The sequence below is a fragment of the Rhineura floridana genome, chromosome 6, assembly GCF_030035675.1.
Source record: "Rhineura floridana isolate rRhiFlo1 chromosome 6, rRhiFlo1.hap2, whole genome shotgun sequence".
NCBI classification, from domain to species: Eukaryota; Metazoa; Chordata; class Lepidosauria; order Squamata; family Rhineuridae; genus Rhineura; species Rhineura floridana.
In genome coordinates, this window is record NC_084485.1 from 44,640,330 (window position 1) to 44,657,885 (window position 17,556).

General features: G+C 42.2%; 1 protein-coding gene across 1 annotated transcript in view; it reads left to right on the top strand.

Annotated features, from left to right (window-relative positions):
* The first annotated feature begins 1,238 nt into the window (after positions 1–1,238).
* Positions 1,239–17,556, top strand: part of AHCY (adenosylhomocysteinase) — a 41,949-nt gene continuing 25,631 nt past the window's right edge. The window contains exons 1-4 of the mRNA XM_061631635.1: positions 1,239–1,349; positions 6,295–6,485; positions 8,284–8,359; positions 13,089–13,241. Coding sequence (XP_061487619.1) covers positions 1,322–1,349; positions 6,295–6,485; positions 8,284–8,359; positions 13,089–13,241 — 448 coding nt within the window. The 5' untranslated portion in view covers positions 1,239–1,321. The remainder of the gene's footprint in view (positions 1,350–6,294; positions 6,486–8,283; positions 8,360–13,088; positions 13,242–17,556) is intronic.

The following is a 17,556-nucleotide window of genomic DNA, read 5'->3' on the forward strand; positions in this document are numbered from 1 at the left end:
TATGACCCCAAGACTGCGGACCTGGTCCTTCAGGGGTAAACTTACCCCATCAAGCATCAGGTCAGTAATTCTTAACTTCCTTTTATCTCCCACAAGTAATACCTCAGTCTTGTCGGGGTTCAGCTTCAGCCTATTCTCTCCCATCCATCCACTTACGGATTCTAGGCACTTGGACATGGTATTCACAGCCAACTCCGGTGAGGACTTAAAGGAGAGATAGAGCTGAGTGTCATCTGCGTACTGATGGCACTGCAACCCAAAACTCCTGATGATTGCTCCCAGCGGTTTCACATAGATGTTGAATAGCATGGGAGAGGATAGAACCCTGTGGTACTCCACAATGAAGAGGCCAAGGGTCTGAAACCTCATCCCCCAATGCCACCCGTTGCTGCCTATCCGAGAGATAGGAACAGAACCTCTGCAAGACAGCTCTGGGCCAGGCAGGACGCAGTGACATCTCGTAGAGGACACCCTCCCCTTTCCTGGGGTGTATGATTTGTCCTGCCCAGAGCAGATTTTGGGGTGGGCACCCCCAGTTACTTATTTTTTATGATGTTATGACATCACTATGTATTTATGATAATATCAGAAGCCTGATGATTTTGATTGCATAAATGTATTGTTATTCTTGACGGGGAGAGTCCCCAGTCACAGTGATATATCATACAGGGTACCCCAACATATATTTTGGGGTTCAGAGTCTGAGACATGTTAAGTTTGGCTTGAAGTTGCTGTAGCTGTCAACATTTCTTCATTTTTAGTGTTTTGAACTTTCAAGCAAATAAGGAACTGGGAACTAGGAACCAACTTCAGCGTCTCTAAAGAGCTGCACGCTGCACAGGGCTGCAAAACATGATCAGAATCACTGGAAGGAGAGACGGTTTAGGAAAGGGTCGTAGCTCAGTGACGAGCATCTGCTTTGCATGCAGCAGGCCCCAGGTTCAATCCACAACATCTCAACCTAAGGCTGGGAGAGACTCAGTACAAGCCAGAAGCCTATGCTTTGAAAAAAAGCTCATCTAAAGCCGTTGGTTTGACGCACGGAACAAAAAACATTCGCCTTTTTCTCCGCCCACTCCGCAAACACCGGCACGAATCTGCTCTGTAGAGGGCTAGCGGGCGCGCGAGAACATGCACGCACTTCCCCTTCGTACATTCCAAAACCACGCCCGCTTCATGCCTTAGAAGCGGATTGGTGGAGGCGGCCTCATACATTTGCCAACCTAGGCGAGTCTATTTAAAGCCAGCTTTTTGCCGCCAGTTGGTTCTCACTGCATTTTGCGTCTTTCTCTTGCGCGTATTCCGTTGCAGAAGCTTCAGCATGTCCGACAAGCCGCCGTACAAAGTTGGTAAGGGAACCCTATTGCTTCTTTGTTCGTGGTGCGAGCTGCTGTCCATGCAAGGCCTGCAGAGCGAGAACGAGAGAGAGCTCAGTTCCCCTGTTACCGTCGCAGTTTATTGCAAACCAGCGTGCTGTCGTTTTTCACCGGGTTGGCTTGGGAGGGGCCGGATGGTGCGTTTTCTACCATGTTTTTTCTTTTTTTCATTGTCCCTAGAAGGAGCGTGACGTTTTATTGCCAAAGAAATCTTACACTGATTCATTGTTGTCTCACCACTCCCACAGCCTTTAAATTAAAGTGAAATTTAAAAATAAACAAAATTATTCTATAGCCCCGTTGGGAAGGATTATTTTCGTTTCTGTAGTACAAAATGGACTTTGACTTGACTAGCTAGCATGTAGTCTCTGAGCAAACTCCATGTGGACTCAGCAGGGAAGCCTGCTTCTGGGAGTTGTAGTTCTTCTGATCATTGGGTAGAAGGATAGTATAGTCGTGGTGACTACATTTCCCATAATGCGTCCGGGGACCATGCTGTCAAGCAGTTCCCTCTCCCTGCTTTAGGAACGCTGGAGATTTGTTAACCGTTCGTGTTAGGGGGAAGCCTAGTTCTTTTGAAACATATGGATAAATCCGTCGGAGATGGAAGGATTTTTAAAACAGAAGACCACCCCGTTTCTCTAGTCGTGTTCAAACAAACGTTTTGCCAAGTCAAGCTGGCTTCCTTTGCAGAAGGAGCTGGAGCTGGGGCAGTGACTTAAAGGGAAAGCTGTGTATTAGTGTGGTTATGTCAAAGTTGGAGGATTTAAAGATAATTTTTTGCATTCTCATAGCTTTCTTAATTTATGCATTTTTCCTTTTCTTCGGTATGGACTTTTCCTGGCCACTTCTAGAGATATATACTCATGATCTAATGATCTATGAAATAATAACAGACTGATTGGACGGCTGTTATGTGCTTCAATGGCCAGAACTGGAAAGTGAAACTACTGATGTATTGTGAAAATGTGAGAGACCCTTTAAGTCTCACCAGTTACCAGCATACAAATCACTGCAATCTAGATTTTCTGTAGCTGATTTCCAAAATATTACTACTCTGTTGAACAACCTGATGTATGCTAAAGTTATCTAGGGTCTTATAAAAATATACCACAGTGGAAACTATACATGTCTGAGGTTTTGAAACTTTCTCTGTTTTCTATTTAAGTGCTGAAGTATCTGAAGGTTGGGTAGTACAGAAAAAACAACATGGCATCCTAGTTCATTCAATGTTAATGCTTGCAAGTCAGTTAACCATTAAGTGGTTTGCATCAGCACTTTTGTTTCCCTGCCACTTCAAAGGTTCCTTGTAATTTACCTGATGCAGTACTTGTCAGTCTCTCCTCTGCTCATTCCCACAAGAGTCTCATAATGTGAGGGAAAACACTGTCAGGACCCTACTCTTTTTGCCTTGGGTATTTTCTTTGATTTTGAGATCAAGTTTAGCAGAAAAGACCACAGATAGAAGCCTCTGAACTACAAAGGGCAGCAAATATTGCTGATAAGACAAACTTATTTAGGTTAATGAAATATTAGCGAGCACTGTATGAAGAGCACAAAAGAATTAACAGTGCCAAATCCTGTTTAAGGTTCTTTTCAGATGAGTGGTTGTTGTGATGAAGTAGTGCTGAGTGGGATGGGTCAAAGTAGTAGATCATTATGGGACTATCATGTTTCTGCTGTCTCCCCCCCCCATCTACTTAAAACTGTTTTCTTAACATATGAGTACTTATGGATTCTGTTTCTCCTTCCCCCACTCCTTTGAGCCCAACTTGATAAAGGCTTGGTTTATAGTTGCCAAATCTGCTTATTGAATTATAGTTGCTAGAAATCACAGTAAACCAGAATAAAGTAGAGATAGCAAAAATGAGTTTGTACTATTATACCATTTCTTTTTATTTATTTACTTATTTATTAATTAAATTTATATCCCACCCTTCCTCCCAGTAGGAGCCCAGGGTGGCAAACAAAAAACTAAAATACTAAAAAAAATCTTAAACAGACTTTAAAATATATTAAAATAAAACATCTTTAAAAACATCTTTCTAAAAAAGCTTTAAAAACGTCTTAAAAAGCAATTCCAACACAGTTGCAGACTGGGATAAGGTGTCTACTTAAAAGGCTTGTTGAAAGAGGAAGGTCTTCGTAGGCACCAAAAAGATAACAGAGTTGGTGCCTGGCTAATATTTAAGGGGAGGGAATTCCAAAGAGCAGGTGCCACTTACACTAAAGGTCCACTTCCTATGTTATGCAGAACTGACCTCCTGATAAGATGGTATCTGCAGGAGGCCCTCACCTGCAGAGTGGTACCAATTTGGTATGTATTACCAAGACCTGGGTGGGTGAGCTGGGAGGATCTGACCCAGCTTTGCCCACCTGGATACTCGGTGCAACACCACCACAGGCTATAGGGACAGGGGGAGGGGTTGCTGTAGTCTGCAGACCTTATTTATTGGTTTATATTATTTATTTATTTGATTTATATCTCACCCTTTCTCCCGGTAGGAGCCCAGGGCAGCAAACAAAAGCACTAAAAACACTTTAAAACATAAAAATAGATTTCAAAATATATGAAAACACAACCACCATTAAAAACAACCATTAACCATTAAAACATATTAAAGCAAAACGTCTATAAAAACATTTTAAAAAGCTTTAAAAACATTTTAAAAAAAGGTTTAAAAGTATATCCCTCAAGTATGGTCTTATTGTGTACTGATCTGGTGTTAAACAGTGCACACAGGCCAGTGGGCACAGCAGATGAGCAATGAGGAACCCGTCTGTGAGCGGAGTGGGAGTGAGGAACAAGGTGTAGATAGTCTTCTATGGTAGCTCATCACTTCCCCATGGCTACCCACGTTCACTGAAATTGGGGTGGCATCACCCATGCTCCTCCTTACTAAGACTCCTCCTAAATACCCGATAAGGGCACAACAAAAGACCACAAACAAACCCAACCAGAAACAGTTATCTTAGTAGGCCTCTGAGAGAATTGGGAACAGTCAGACCCACTCAATATCTTTCACACAGGGCACATCTACTCCCACCCCCCCACCCCCCGGTCTCACACCCAGGGAGGGCCAGCCTTCTGCAAGTTGCAGGCTCTCACTCTGAAGGTATTTGGTGATGTTCTCCTATCATTCAGTTCACTACATAGGCTCTCACCCTGCGCAGGAACTATGCATGTGCCTTATGCCATCCTTGCTCCCAGTCTCCTCTAGATTGATTTAAAAAATAGAAGGGGGTAGTGCCCTCACCCTTGGGACTCCCTAAGGGAATCCCCAAGGGATGACCTCTTATGGTGTTGCCCCTTCAGTGGTGACCCCGCTGGTGGCAGACCCACTACCCAAGGGCTGCTGGGCTTTTATGCCCCCTGACCCAGCCAGGAGCCCATGCAAGAGACTGCAAGATTGACTGAAGCCTCTCTCTGGATTTGGGGTCAGGCAGGGGGTCCCAGTCCCTTAAGCACTTACCAGGGCCCTCAGCTGTCTCAAGAGACAGCAACCCAGAGAAGCAAGCAAGCACCCAGATGCTCAACTGCTCACTCCCAGGTCAGGTTTTTCTTGTTATAGCTTCACCATCTCTTAGCTGTAGTATATGATGCAACAGCATGATCATGATGCCAAGTTGATAAGGTAGTATGAAGCCCCTGGGTAGTGCTTGTGGAAGAGAAAGAGTTAACATTGCCATGAATGTACCTTTAAGAATTGCCTTAGGCTGCAATCCCAACCATGTCTCCTTAGACCTAAGCATTTTCCCCAGGTAACAGGATTAGGATTGCAGCTTTACTGGATCAGGCCAGAGGTCCTAGCCCAGTATTCTGTTTTCAACAATGGCCAGGCAGATGCTTCTATGAAGATAACCAGCAGGACACCTAGAACTTGGACATTATGCAGAGTAAAGGAAGCAGAGGTGTACTCAAGATCCCTGCAGAAAAGATCCTTGTGGAATAATTATATGAGATCAGACTTGCAGCACACTCATTATTCTCTTAACTGTTTTGGATCAAGTAGGTACTGAGGTGTTTTCTTGAGTACTTCAAATCTGTTTGATCCTGACTGTAAAGAGTGACAGAAAAATGTAGGTCCATCTTTGTCATTGATGAATGTGACATACCACTTTTACCTGTTGGAGGGTTGGGGAAATTAAAATGGTTTTTAGCCAGCTTTAATTTGGGAGGCTTGCACCTGGAAAGCTTTAAAGTGGAACAGACTTCACATACATGGGACTTCTTGTAAGAGTTCTCTGAGTATGCCTTTCTTGAGCTCTGTGGGCTGTCCTCTTCTTCAGACTGTTTGAATTATTGGGTTCAAGTAGTTGAAAATGAGTTTTCCTGTATTTGCAACAAGCTTCGTGTGTGGTGCAATATGGCCCACCTGATGCTGTGTCATAAACTTCAATATACCTACCAGTGTATTGAAGTTTGAAAAATGTAAGCTATATTCATAGAACTCATTATTGCGGGAAATCTTGCCTCTGATTCTTGCAGAGCTGGCAAATGCCCTTAGTTCTAAAAGTGTTGTTTTATGTTAGAAAGTTGCAATTCCATGGAATGCTTCTCAATGGACCATTCCAGAAGCACCTAGTTTCAAAGATGTTACTGAGCAAATTAGCTGGAAGTGATGGTTCCTTGCAACATAGGAACCCTTACCCCTAACTCCAAATCACCTGCATATGACTTTTTGTTGTAAAATGGAGGTAGAATTAAAGAACTTCATAGTATAGTATAGCACAGTGAAGCCCTTACCCAACATGTTTCTAGAGGGAACGAAGAGGAACTCCTCTCTCCCAGCTGTCCCATAGTGGCTATTTTGATAGCTTCATAGCAATTGTGCTGCTGCTGCTAACTGGAGAATTTGAATGAACTACAGTTTCATACATGCCTGTTCCAACCACCTGTTGCTTCTTGTGCTTATAGCTGACATCAGCCTTGCAGAATGGGGTCGCAAGGCCCTTGAGATAGCAGAGAATGAGATGCCAGGGTTGATGAAGATGCGGGAGATGTACTCGGCGGCAAAGCCACTAAAAGGTGCTCGGATTGCTGGTTGCCTACACATGACTGTGCAGACTGCAGTTCTGATTGAAACTCTGGGGGCTCTGGGGGCTGAGGTAAGCTTGCATTTGGATTCCTTCTTTAATGCTGCTTGTGAGAGAAAAACAGTCTCAATGTTCTGGGCTAAGGTAGAACAAAATGGCCTAGGTAGTGTTTGCTCAATATTTTCATGGGAAATGGCAGGCTGAAAAACAACCAAAATGAGAAAATTGTTCTGGAAAAAAAAAGTGTTTCCCTTAGTAAAGAGAACTACTGATCCGTACAAAATGAAGCATTTTCATGCATAATGTTTAAGTGAAGCCAGCAGGCTCTGAATAAAGTTCTTTTGCGGACATGGTTAGCTATTAAGAGCCAAGCTATAGATGTGATTTATCATGTAGCTCGGCATTGTGTAACTTTTGTGTTGTTGCTGCTGAACAAATAGCCAATGCGTGGGTCAGATCAGCACTGTGGTGTGTGGGCAGGAGGCTTTCACTCTGTGCCCTTGCTGTAGTGCCATTCTGATCTGGGCTTGTTCTGCCCTGGCTGTTTGTTATACTAAATAAATACAGTAGGGCCCTGCTTTACAGCGTTCCGCTGATGCGACGGCTTTCAATCGGGAAATTCCCCATTTTAAAGCTGATTTTGCCATTTTGTGACGCTTTCGCACGACGCAGCCCATTATAGTCTATGGGGTTCTGCTTTACAGCGATTTCTGCTTTACGGCGGAGGCCTGGTCCCTAACCCGCCGTATTAGCGGGGCCCTACTGTAAACAAAAATAGGTCAACCTGGTGGCCTCCAGATGTTGTTGGACTACAGTTGCCATTGTTCATAACAATTGGCCATGCTGGCTGGGGCTAATGGAAGACTGTGGGGCACCAGGTTAGGGAAGACTGAGCCAGGCAGTACCAAACTGTGTCAAAATCACTTCTACTTTGGCTCTGATTATGCTTCAGAGCAACTGTAGTTGGCAAATGGGAAGCACATTAGGAAGTATCTCATTGGAGAGACAATGCTGGCTATAGGGATTTAGAGCTACCGTCATTATTTTGGTGTAATGGAAGTTCTAGCTCCAATGTATATTCTAACAGTGATAAGAAAGCATTCTCTCCGCACCTGAAGTGTAGGGTGAGATCCTATGCTTGTTATACTTAGGCTAGATGTGTTGAAATTGAAAGACTTATGACCATTGGTTTCAATAAATCTGCTCTGAGTATCAATTAGAACATCAGTTGCAGTTTGCAAGGGAATGTCATGTGATTCAGAATACCTGCAGCCCAATTTGTGCAGAGACTTATTTAGACACAGACTTCCCAGCAATGCTTTTGACATTTTGTTGACTGCCCATCCACTCATGAGGTTTCATATAACCCAGTGTTAGATTTCTGGTCCACCATTTGAGAATATGTTTTTAATTGCAAGTCTGCGGCCATACCAAGGAATGCTATTAACATTCCCTGCATTGAATTTCATTATATATGAAGCAAGTACAGAAAAAGGTATATAATCCAATAAGGAGTTTCATTCATATGAGGTTAATAAAATTGTGATTGGACTTTGAAAAAGGAGGGGAAAAACACCAAACACCCATTTGTGGTATTGTAAGTTAGAACCATTTTCTAAGCTCCAATTACATCCTGATGTTTAACAGATGAATTTTAGAAAGCTTTTTGTTTGACTAGAGTTAATTGTTCCCCAAACTGATTAAGCCTCCATTTGTAAATAATTGGTTTCCTGATTCTTTAAACTGCTTTACCTTTTACATAAAGCACATGGCAATTAGATTTTGGATAAATAGCAAGGGCTTGACTTAAAATTTAAATAGAAAAAATATAAAGCTTATGGTTTCTGGAAATATTTGATTTCTTTCGCAGGTGCAGTGGTCCAGTTGCAATATTTTCTCCACTCAGGATCATGCTGCTGCAGCTATTGCCAAAACTGGGATTCCTGGTAATATGTTGCTTGATAACAGTTTAATTCCTGATTATTTCTTTTGCTCTGTCCAGCCCAATGACTGTCAAGGAAAGCCAGGGAGGGGTGGAGGATTGTCTAACAGAGCATCTGATTGTCATCAGAACAGAAGAAATGCGTCGGTCTGAAAGTGATTTCTCATGCAGTGCTGACAAGGCAACATTCTATTGGTGTAGCATCCTAGCAAAGAAAAATTGTAGGAGATTCATGGGGAAGCAGGTTATGCTGCTGTTTATATTTAATAATAAACAATGAAAATTTAGACCAGGGATGGGGAATCTTGGGCCTTGGGACCAAATGCAGCACTCCAGGTCTCTTTGTCTGGTCACTGAAGCTCATCCTAAAACCACACCCCTGACTGGGCCTACTTCACACCATGAGTGTTTTTATCTGCCTGGAACGTGTCCTTGAACTTTGATAATACCTCATAGTTGCCTAGATGGAGGACAGAAGGGTAGGAACACAGGAAGCTGCCTCACGCTGAGTCAGACCATTGGTCCATCCAGCTCAGTATTGCCTACAATGACTAGCAGTGTCTCTCCAGGTTTTCAGGAAGGAGTCTCTTCCAGCCCTACTTGGAAATGCTGGGGATTGAACGTGAGACCTATAGCATGCAAGGCAGATGCTCTGCCACTGAGCTGTGGTCCTTCCACAAAGGGTGTGTAGTACAGTGCCTTGCAAAAATAATCAGACTCCTGACCAATATTGAAGGATCATTGGTCCGGCTGTGGATCTGAAGGAAAATGAAGACCAAAGAGCATTCTACAGAAATGAGAAATAATGTCATGTATAATGTGATACAAATGCATAGATTAGGAAAAGGGTACAAAATAATATCCAAGTGTTTGGATATCCCAGTGAGCACAGTTGGATAATAATCAAGAAGTGGAAACGGTACCACACCACCCAGGCACTCCCAAGAAAAGGCCGTCCCTAAAAACTCAGCACCCGAACAAGAAGGAGACTTGTGAGAGAAGCTACAGAGAGGCCAACGATCCCTTTGAAGGAGCTACAGAGTTCAGTGGCTGGGAGTGGAGTAATGATGCACCAGTCAACCATATCAAGAGCTCCACATAACACTGGCCTGTATGGGAGGGTGGCAAGAAAGAAGCTGTTACTCAAAACGAACCATCTGAAAGCACGTCTGGAGTTTCCAGAAAGCATGAGAGTGCCCCAGCTGCGATGTGGGAAAAGGTTTTGTGGTCAGATGAGACCAAGATAGAGCTTTTGGGCCAAAATTCAGAGTGCTATGTGTGGCACAAACCAGGGCTGTGGAGTCGGAGTCGGGAGCAATTTTGGATGGAGTCGGTAGAAATGTACCGACTCCGACTCCTTCATAAATGGCAAATGTATATTAACTAGTAATAACAAATTTACTGTAGTAAAAACAAATTTACTGTAGTAAAAAGGTAGCACAAGGTATTTTATCACCACCACATGAATCCAGAGCTTGGAAAAGTTACTTTTTAAAACTACAACTCCCATCAGCCCCAGGGATTGGGCTCGTGGGAGTTGTAGTTCAAAAAAGTAACTTTTCCAAGCTCTGGATTCACGTGGTGGTGATGAAATGCCTTGTGCTACCATTTTACTACAGTAAATTTGTTATTACTAGTTAATATACATTTGCCATTTATGAAGGAGTCGGAAAGTAGAAAAATAGAGGAGTCGGAGTCGAAGGTCTGGCGTACCAACTCCACAGCCCTGGCGCAAACCTAATACTGTCCATGCCTCAAGACACACCATCCCTGCGGTAAAGTATGGTGGTGGCAGCATCATGCTGTGGGGATGCTTCTCATCAGCAGGGACTGGGCACCTTGTTAAAATTGAAGGAAGAATGGATGGAGCAAAATACAGGGAAATACTGCAAGAGAACCTGCTTCAGTCCACTAAAAAACTGAAGCTTGGGAGGAAAATCACTTTTCGGCAGGACAATGATCCCAAGCACAAGGCCAAAGCAACACTGGAGTGGCTCAAGAACAAAAGATGAATGTCCTACAGCGGCACTCCTTGAAAATGTGGTCCACAAGCGATGTCCAGCCAACCGGAACGACCTGGAGCGAGTCTGCCAAGAAGAATGGGCCAAAATCCCTTCAATGCTGTGTGCAAAGCTGGTACATACCTACCCCAAAAGACTGAAAGTTGTTATTGCAGCGAAAGGTGGCTCTACCAAATATTAATGTGTGGGGGTTGAATATTTATGCAAGCAACATGTTTCATTTTTTTGTTTCTTACAAACATTTCCCAACATAAAACAAATGTCACCTTACAATAATTGATTTTGAGTTTGTTTCAAAATAAAATATCATACAGAATGAAATTACAGTGTACCATTTGTAATTCAGTAATATGAGAGCATTGGTCAGGTGTCTGATCTTTGCAAGGCACTGTATGTGTAGAAACTAGCCTACTGTACAAAGGTAAATCCACATTCATTGCTCGACCCACTTTTAATTCTGGCCCCACCCACAAGTGTCATGTGGCCGTGGGAAGGTTGCCCAGAAGCTAATGCAACCCTGGGGTTGAAAAAGGTTTCCTACCACTGATATAGATCACAAGCTGCAAGATAAAAGTAGTTTAATAAGTACAGAAAGCTTACATGCTCCTGATGCTGCTGCATTATTCTGGTTTTGAAGATTCTCTATTATATTGTTTAATATTTGCTGCAATATAGTGAGAACCCACCTCCCACTTCTGAATTATCTCAATGTGTGAAGTGTAAACTGTTTATTTGTATTCCTGAATTAGGTGGTTAGGTTTATTTCTCAACTGTATTTTTGATGTCTTTTGATGTTTTATGCCTACAACTTAGGGGTGATTTGGGTTTCAGGAATTTGATGCTGCTCTTTTTATAAACTTACATATTTTTCTTGCACTTCTAGTATTTTTAATAAAACTACGTCATATTTATTCTAGTGTTTGTTCCTTTGGGTAAACAAGATACTGAATCCAGTCCCTTGTCCACTTTGGCTATAAGCTATTGACCATGTTTTTTATGGCTCCAGGAGCAGAGAACATGGAATCCTAGGCAGGTCCTTTTCATTTTTGCAGCTTGGGTCTTTCCTTGTCTCAAGTGGGTGGATGGAAAAAGCCGTAGTGGCAAAGTGACTACCCTGCAGGGTTGGTTTTTTGTCCTTTTTACCAGCTCTGGCAGAATTGGCAGCTGAGGGCTATGGTCCCCTTACAGGGGCTATAGTCTCCAGGAGTCTGGAACCCAGTGACCTTGACGGATTTAAGTGGGGTTAATATATGTCTTAGTCTGGGATCTAGCCCATTGATTATGGATCTTATGGGCTGCATTAGAACAGTGAATATTGTTGATCTAGGGCAGCCTTCTTCAACATGTTTTGGACTACAGCTCCCATCAGAATGGTCAATGGCCAGTAATGATGGGAGTTGTAGTATAACGGCATCTGGAGGGCATCAGGTTGGGGAAGGCTGCTCCAGGAATTAAGTAACGGTAAAAGAAGAAGATAAGGATATGGATGACACTTTTCTTAACAGTGTAAATTGGAGGCAGAGGTGATATCAGCATGGGGGCAAGGCTGTAAGATAGAAGAGCACACAATATTGCGTCTTTGAGGAAAAAGGAAAAGGAGCAGGAAGTTAATGGCTGTTTATGTTTATATCATGCCTTTCCTCCAAGAAGCTTAGAGTGTACATGGATCTATTGCCCCCCTTCCCACACATGTTATCCTCGGAACAATCCTGTGAGTTTGTGTGGGCTGAGGTCACTTGAGGTCCTGCTTGTGGGCTTCCCATAGGCATCTGGTTGGCCACTGTGAGGACAGGATGCTGGGCTAGGTGGGCCATTGGCCTGATCCAGCAGACTCTTCTTATGTTCTTAAGGCTTCTCTCAAAATGTGGAAATACATGACTAGGCACAGACAATAAAGCTAGCAAATTTATTATGGCGTAAGCTAGTGAAGCAGGCTGTAGTCCATGAAAGGCTATGCCATAATACATTTGGGCTCCTGCTGGGAGGAAGTGTGGGATATAAATTAAATAAATAAATAAAATTGTTTAGACTTTAAGGCTCTGCATGACTTTTGGTATGTTTGCTGCATCAGACTAAACATGGCTGTTACTCTGGAAGATATTAAGGCATGTATTTTGGAGGATGAGTTCTTTCCGTACAGAAGTGTGAGTCTTAAGGGTTGAAGTATGCCACGGGAAAAGCAAAGAGATGTCAGTATCTCAATAATTCTCAGTAACTCCTTACATAATCTTCCTGGAGAAGCTGAGATCTTTTTTTACTTAAAAGCAAGATAATCTGCCAGTCTTTCTCTTCCTTCAAATCCTTCCTCAAAACCCACCTTTTCCCATGAAACCTTTGGTAGAGCCCCTTAATCCTTGTACCTACTGAAGCAAAGCCCATTTAGCTCCTCCCCTGCCCTGTTACTTCTACAGTGACAGTTTATATTATGAGCTGCATGGGTCAGGGGACATATCCCGCCCTTCCTCCTGGCAGGAGCCCAGGTCTTTAACATGCATGATTAAGAGATAAATTGTGCTCCCCTATTCAGATGTAATTATTGTAATTTTCAGCTGCTTATGCAGAGATGAGTTTCTTGTTGCCTCAAGGGAAGATTGCTGATAATTTACCAGGGTAGTATATCTTCCCATTTAGTTCTTGAAATTACACTCACTTCAGTGTAGCTGACTCGGCTATTGAGAAATTAATAAGTTTTCTGCTTTGATTTGTGCCTAGTGTTTGCTTGGAAGGGGGAAACAGATGAGGAATACATATGGTGCATCGAGCAAACCCTGTATTTCAAGGATGGACAACCCCTAAACATGATTCTTGATGATGGCGGAGACCTTACCAACTTGGTCCATACAAAATATCCACAGCTCTTGAAAGGTAATTATGTCTTGTCTGTCACAAACATTTAGAATTTGCAAAGTAGATCATAAGAATATAGGAAACTGGTTTATAAAGAGTCATGTATATCATTGGTCCTCGTGCTCAATATTTTCTAAACTGACAGGCAGTAGATTCCCAGGGTTTCAGGCGGGGACCTTTTTCACCTCTACCTGGCAGTGCTGGGGATTGAATTTAGGACCTTTTACATGCAAAGCAGTTGCTCTACCACTGAACTGTGCCTCTTCCTCCTAGAAATTACCCAGATTGTCCAGAAATATTGTCCTGTCAAAGCTACTGCAGAGGTTCTAGTTTATTTTTGGGTGGATTTAGATATATTGTAAAGCATGTTTCAGACACCTTATCCAAGCGGCAGTCTATTCAGAAGGTGGAGGATTATGGCAAGTCCACTTTCACTATATAATATAGAAAATACAGTGTGATCAAGGAATGCTATGCAGAGGTGCTACATGCCACCTAATTAGCCTTTCTTCCCACTCCAAACTGGGGAGTCAAGGTTATACAAACAGAGTTGTCATGCATATGGGCCTCCAGGTAAGTGTGCCCACATGATGTTAGCTTAGGTGTGTGGTGAGGGGGATGTGTTCATGCTCCAGCACTACTCTAATGAGTCAGCATCTGGGTAAGTGTCTGAACTGGTCTTGACAAGTAAAGGGAAGTCTGTAAATGCATTCTTTATCTTTTATAGGCAACATGCACATTTTCCAACTATGTAAGTTTAATGTCTTTAAAAGGTGGTAACATAACTATTTGCAGTTAAATATAGTGAAATGTGAGCCTGGAATGTCATTATTGGAAACCTACTAGAATATTTTTTAACAATTTGCCGCTTGTGGGGAAGGCATAGAAATCCAGAGCCTCTTCTTGCCTGCCTTCCCTTCAAGTCACTTAATATTTTGGACAACAGTATAAATTGTTTGTAACTGTGACAAAAATAAGTTTGCAGGGTTCTTCAGTCAAGAGGCAAATACACGGCCCTTCATCTTACGAATTCAAGGTTTATACGTGGGACCTCTTTTGTGTATTTGCTCCAGATGAATTCTGTAAGAATAAGAATAAATGCCAGTTATCCACTAATTATACTTTTCATCACCATCCATAACTGGTTTGGTAGCAAGACTGGGTTATTCTTTCAACAAACAGATGCCCCTTCAATTGAAGCAAAACACTACTATGGTTTTGTGAAAGTATGTATTTTTGATCATCCCTTTGGAAATTTTACAGTTTTTGTTGCAACTCTTGGACTGTTCATATTTCAGGTTTTCTACAACACATAACATACTACTTTCTGTCAATGAAACACTGAAGACTTGCAATAATAGCTTTGACATATTTTAGTGCTTTTGCCTCTCAATAAACATGAAGTAGGTGTTCATTATGGGTTGGGATTCTCCTTCTGCAAAAAGCAGAATCTCATCCCAGGGCCCGTAGGCAAGGCTGAAAGTTCCCAAAATTGTATCAAGGTGATCGGAATCCTGTGACAGAAGTTAACACCCATATATACTTGATACTGCACAACTTTGTAATTGCTCTTATTGTAATCAGATTCAATAGCTTTATTGTTGTATTACATTGGTTTTTATCTGATGTATTTTAGTGATTGTAAACTGCTTTGTGAGAAGATTGTTCTGAAAAGTGGCATATAAGTCTTTAAAAATAATAATACAATATATTCCTGTTAGTGTTGGGGAAGGGTAAAGAAACATGCAGAATATGAAAGCCTTGCTCCTTCTAGCCTCAGGTAATCCTCCTTAGCTTCCCCTATCTATCAACATGAGCAGACCATCAGGCATTACTTGCACACCCTTTCTTTCTTTGTGCCATAAGGGACTGAAACTTGTAAAAATAAAAGCTGAAATTCTTGAAATATGTTGCAGTATATGTATTTGTGTGAACATCCAGTTTTTGCACTGATGCAGAGATATAGTAGAAGGAGTTGACCTTTGGGGTTTAGTTTGGAGGAAGCTAGCTTGTTCTCTAGAAATTGATGGGTCTCTTATCCATATATTTTACTCGCTTTAAGCAGTGTTGCCTTGGGCATCCCTGGCCCTAGAATGTGGCTTTTTGTGTTTGTACCAAGGAACAGGAGCTTTTGGAAGCATCAGTCACACAACATGTTTGGTTCAGGTGGTTGTGTCCTGTGTGCAAGTACCTTAATGAAATCTGCCCTCCTGTGTGAGTTCTTTCCTTTGAAAAAAGGGACACGTGCCAATATCCCCATATACCATTGTATAAATATAAGAAAGTTGAACAAGCAACAAGCCGTAGTTAAAGATCAACCAAGCATTGTTTCCAAGCTCCCAGAAGTTAAATAGCCTGCAAAACCTTAGAAGTAGGCAAGTGTAAGAAGAGCTTCTCCTGTGAGTAAAAAATGGTGTAGGCTAGAATTGCACCCCTCCTGTCACACTTCGCTCCTCCCCTGCCACTTTTCTCTCTTTTTCTCCCTCCCCGATTTTAAATATTTACTAGCACAATGCATTATCTGAGCCAGCTCCAGCCACATCAGTAGTTTAGCCTCCGGTGGATTTTAAACCATGATGGCAGGGTGGAAGTTTCGACAATAAATAAAATTGCATATGGTCAGAGGGAACATGCACACCTTGAGATTTTAAATCCTATTGAAAAGTGATTTTTTGCCAAAGGCCCACTAGAGGGGGTTATTGTACTTCCCACTGTCTTGGAAAGTGACTTCCCCCTTCTTGACGGTAACATAGTAAAAATATGCTGGAGAGACTATTTTAATGTAGTATCTACTTCAGCAGACCAGGAAACACATGGCTATAAGCTGAGGGGCAGAATTCTCTGTCGCTTATCATGGAATGATTAAGATACATCTAGAGACCCTTGTCTTTTCATGTAATCTGCTACCGATGGCTGCATGTGGTGATACCTGGTCGTTATGCCTATGCACCTTCTGCCACGGCTGCCATGAGAGGCCGTGCTGTGAACATTGTGGTGGCATGACCAGTGTGCAAAGCCCCATCAGAGAGGAGGTTGGGGCTGTGTCCTAAATAAATAAAACAATTCCTTTCTCTCCCAGCTCTTTAAGCATAAGAGTAGATCTGATATCAGCATTACCTAGGAACCTCGCAAAGGTTTGCTGTTTGAAGGGACATCTCTGTAAAGTGAATATTGGTAGAAATATATCCTATATGTTGTATCCTTGTATGTGAAGAAACATGAGAAATGATCCCTGAACTTATTCCAGAAATAAAACGTTTGTAAGGGGAGGACACATTTATTGCAAGCTTAATGTCTGTCTGGAGAATTATTCCATGTTTATCAATTCAGTAGAAAGCATTCTTGTTAAATGGGTCTCATAAATTTTCTTCCATGGGCCCCTAAAATTGTTTGGAGACATCCATGGAAATGGCAGTAATTCCTGTCTCTTCATCTGCACATGTAACATTTGTACTGTGTATTAACCATTGTGGTAGAGTTTTTTAACTGAGTATCATGTTATAAATCTTTATCTTTGTTATGAGAAGCCGTCCAATGTTAACACTTCAGGGAATTTCAACCTTAAGATCTCCCTTGCAAGAAGCAGGTAGGAAAGTTTTCATGTGAGGCATGTAACACCTCAGCAATGCATATATGGATATATGGATCATTTCCCCATGCGTGTCTTCTACAACTGTAATTGGATCACCACCAGCTGTCTTTGCTAGAAACACATATTTAAGCACCACTGCATTGTAAACAAGTTAAGGAGCCATTGGGCAGAGGATAGTATGTGTATGCAAAGCTATCAATTTGCTGCTATAATCAAATAGTAGAGTTGGAAAGGGCCTATAAGGCCATAGAGTCCGAACCCCTGCTCAATGCAGGAATCCAACTTAAAGCATACCCGACAGGTGGCTGTCCAGGTCTCTTGAATGTCTCCAGTGTTGGAGAACCTACCACCTCCCTACGTAATTGGTTCCATTGTCATATCACTCTAACAGTTAGGAAGCTTTCTGTTCTATTAATCTATTGTATTGCATCATTGGATTTTTTTCAGTATCAGTTTCAGTTTTATTGAACATATTTTGTCCTGTTACATTGGTCTTGTGCCCAAACTGAGTTGTGTCATGAGACTGTTTCATCATGGCATTTTTTGGTTTAGATTGTCCACCTTGTGAAGTAGGGAAGGTTATTGAGCTGCATAATGAAGCTGCCTCATATTGCAGGTATGGGGAACCTAATCGCCCTTCAGATGTTCCTAAGCTCCAACATCTATCAGCTCCAACCAGTATGGTCAATGACCAGGAATAATGGGAGTTGTAGTTCAACAACATCGGGAGGGGGGGCACAG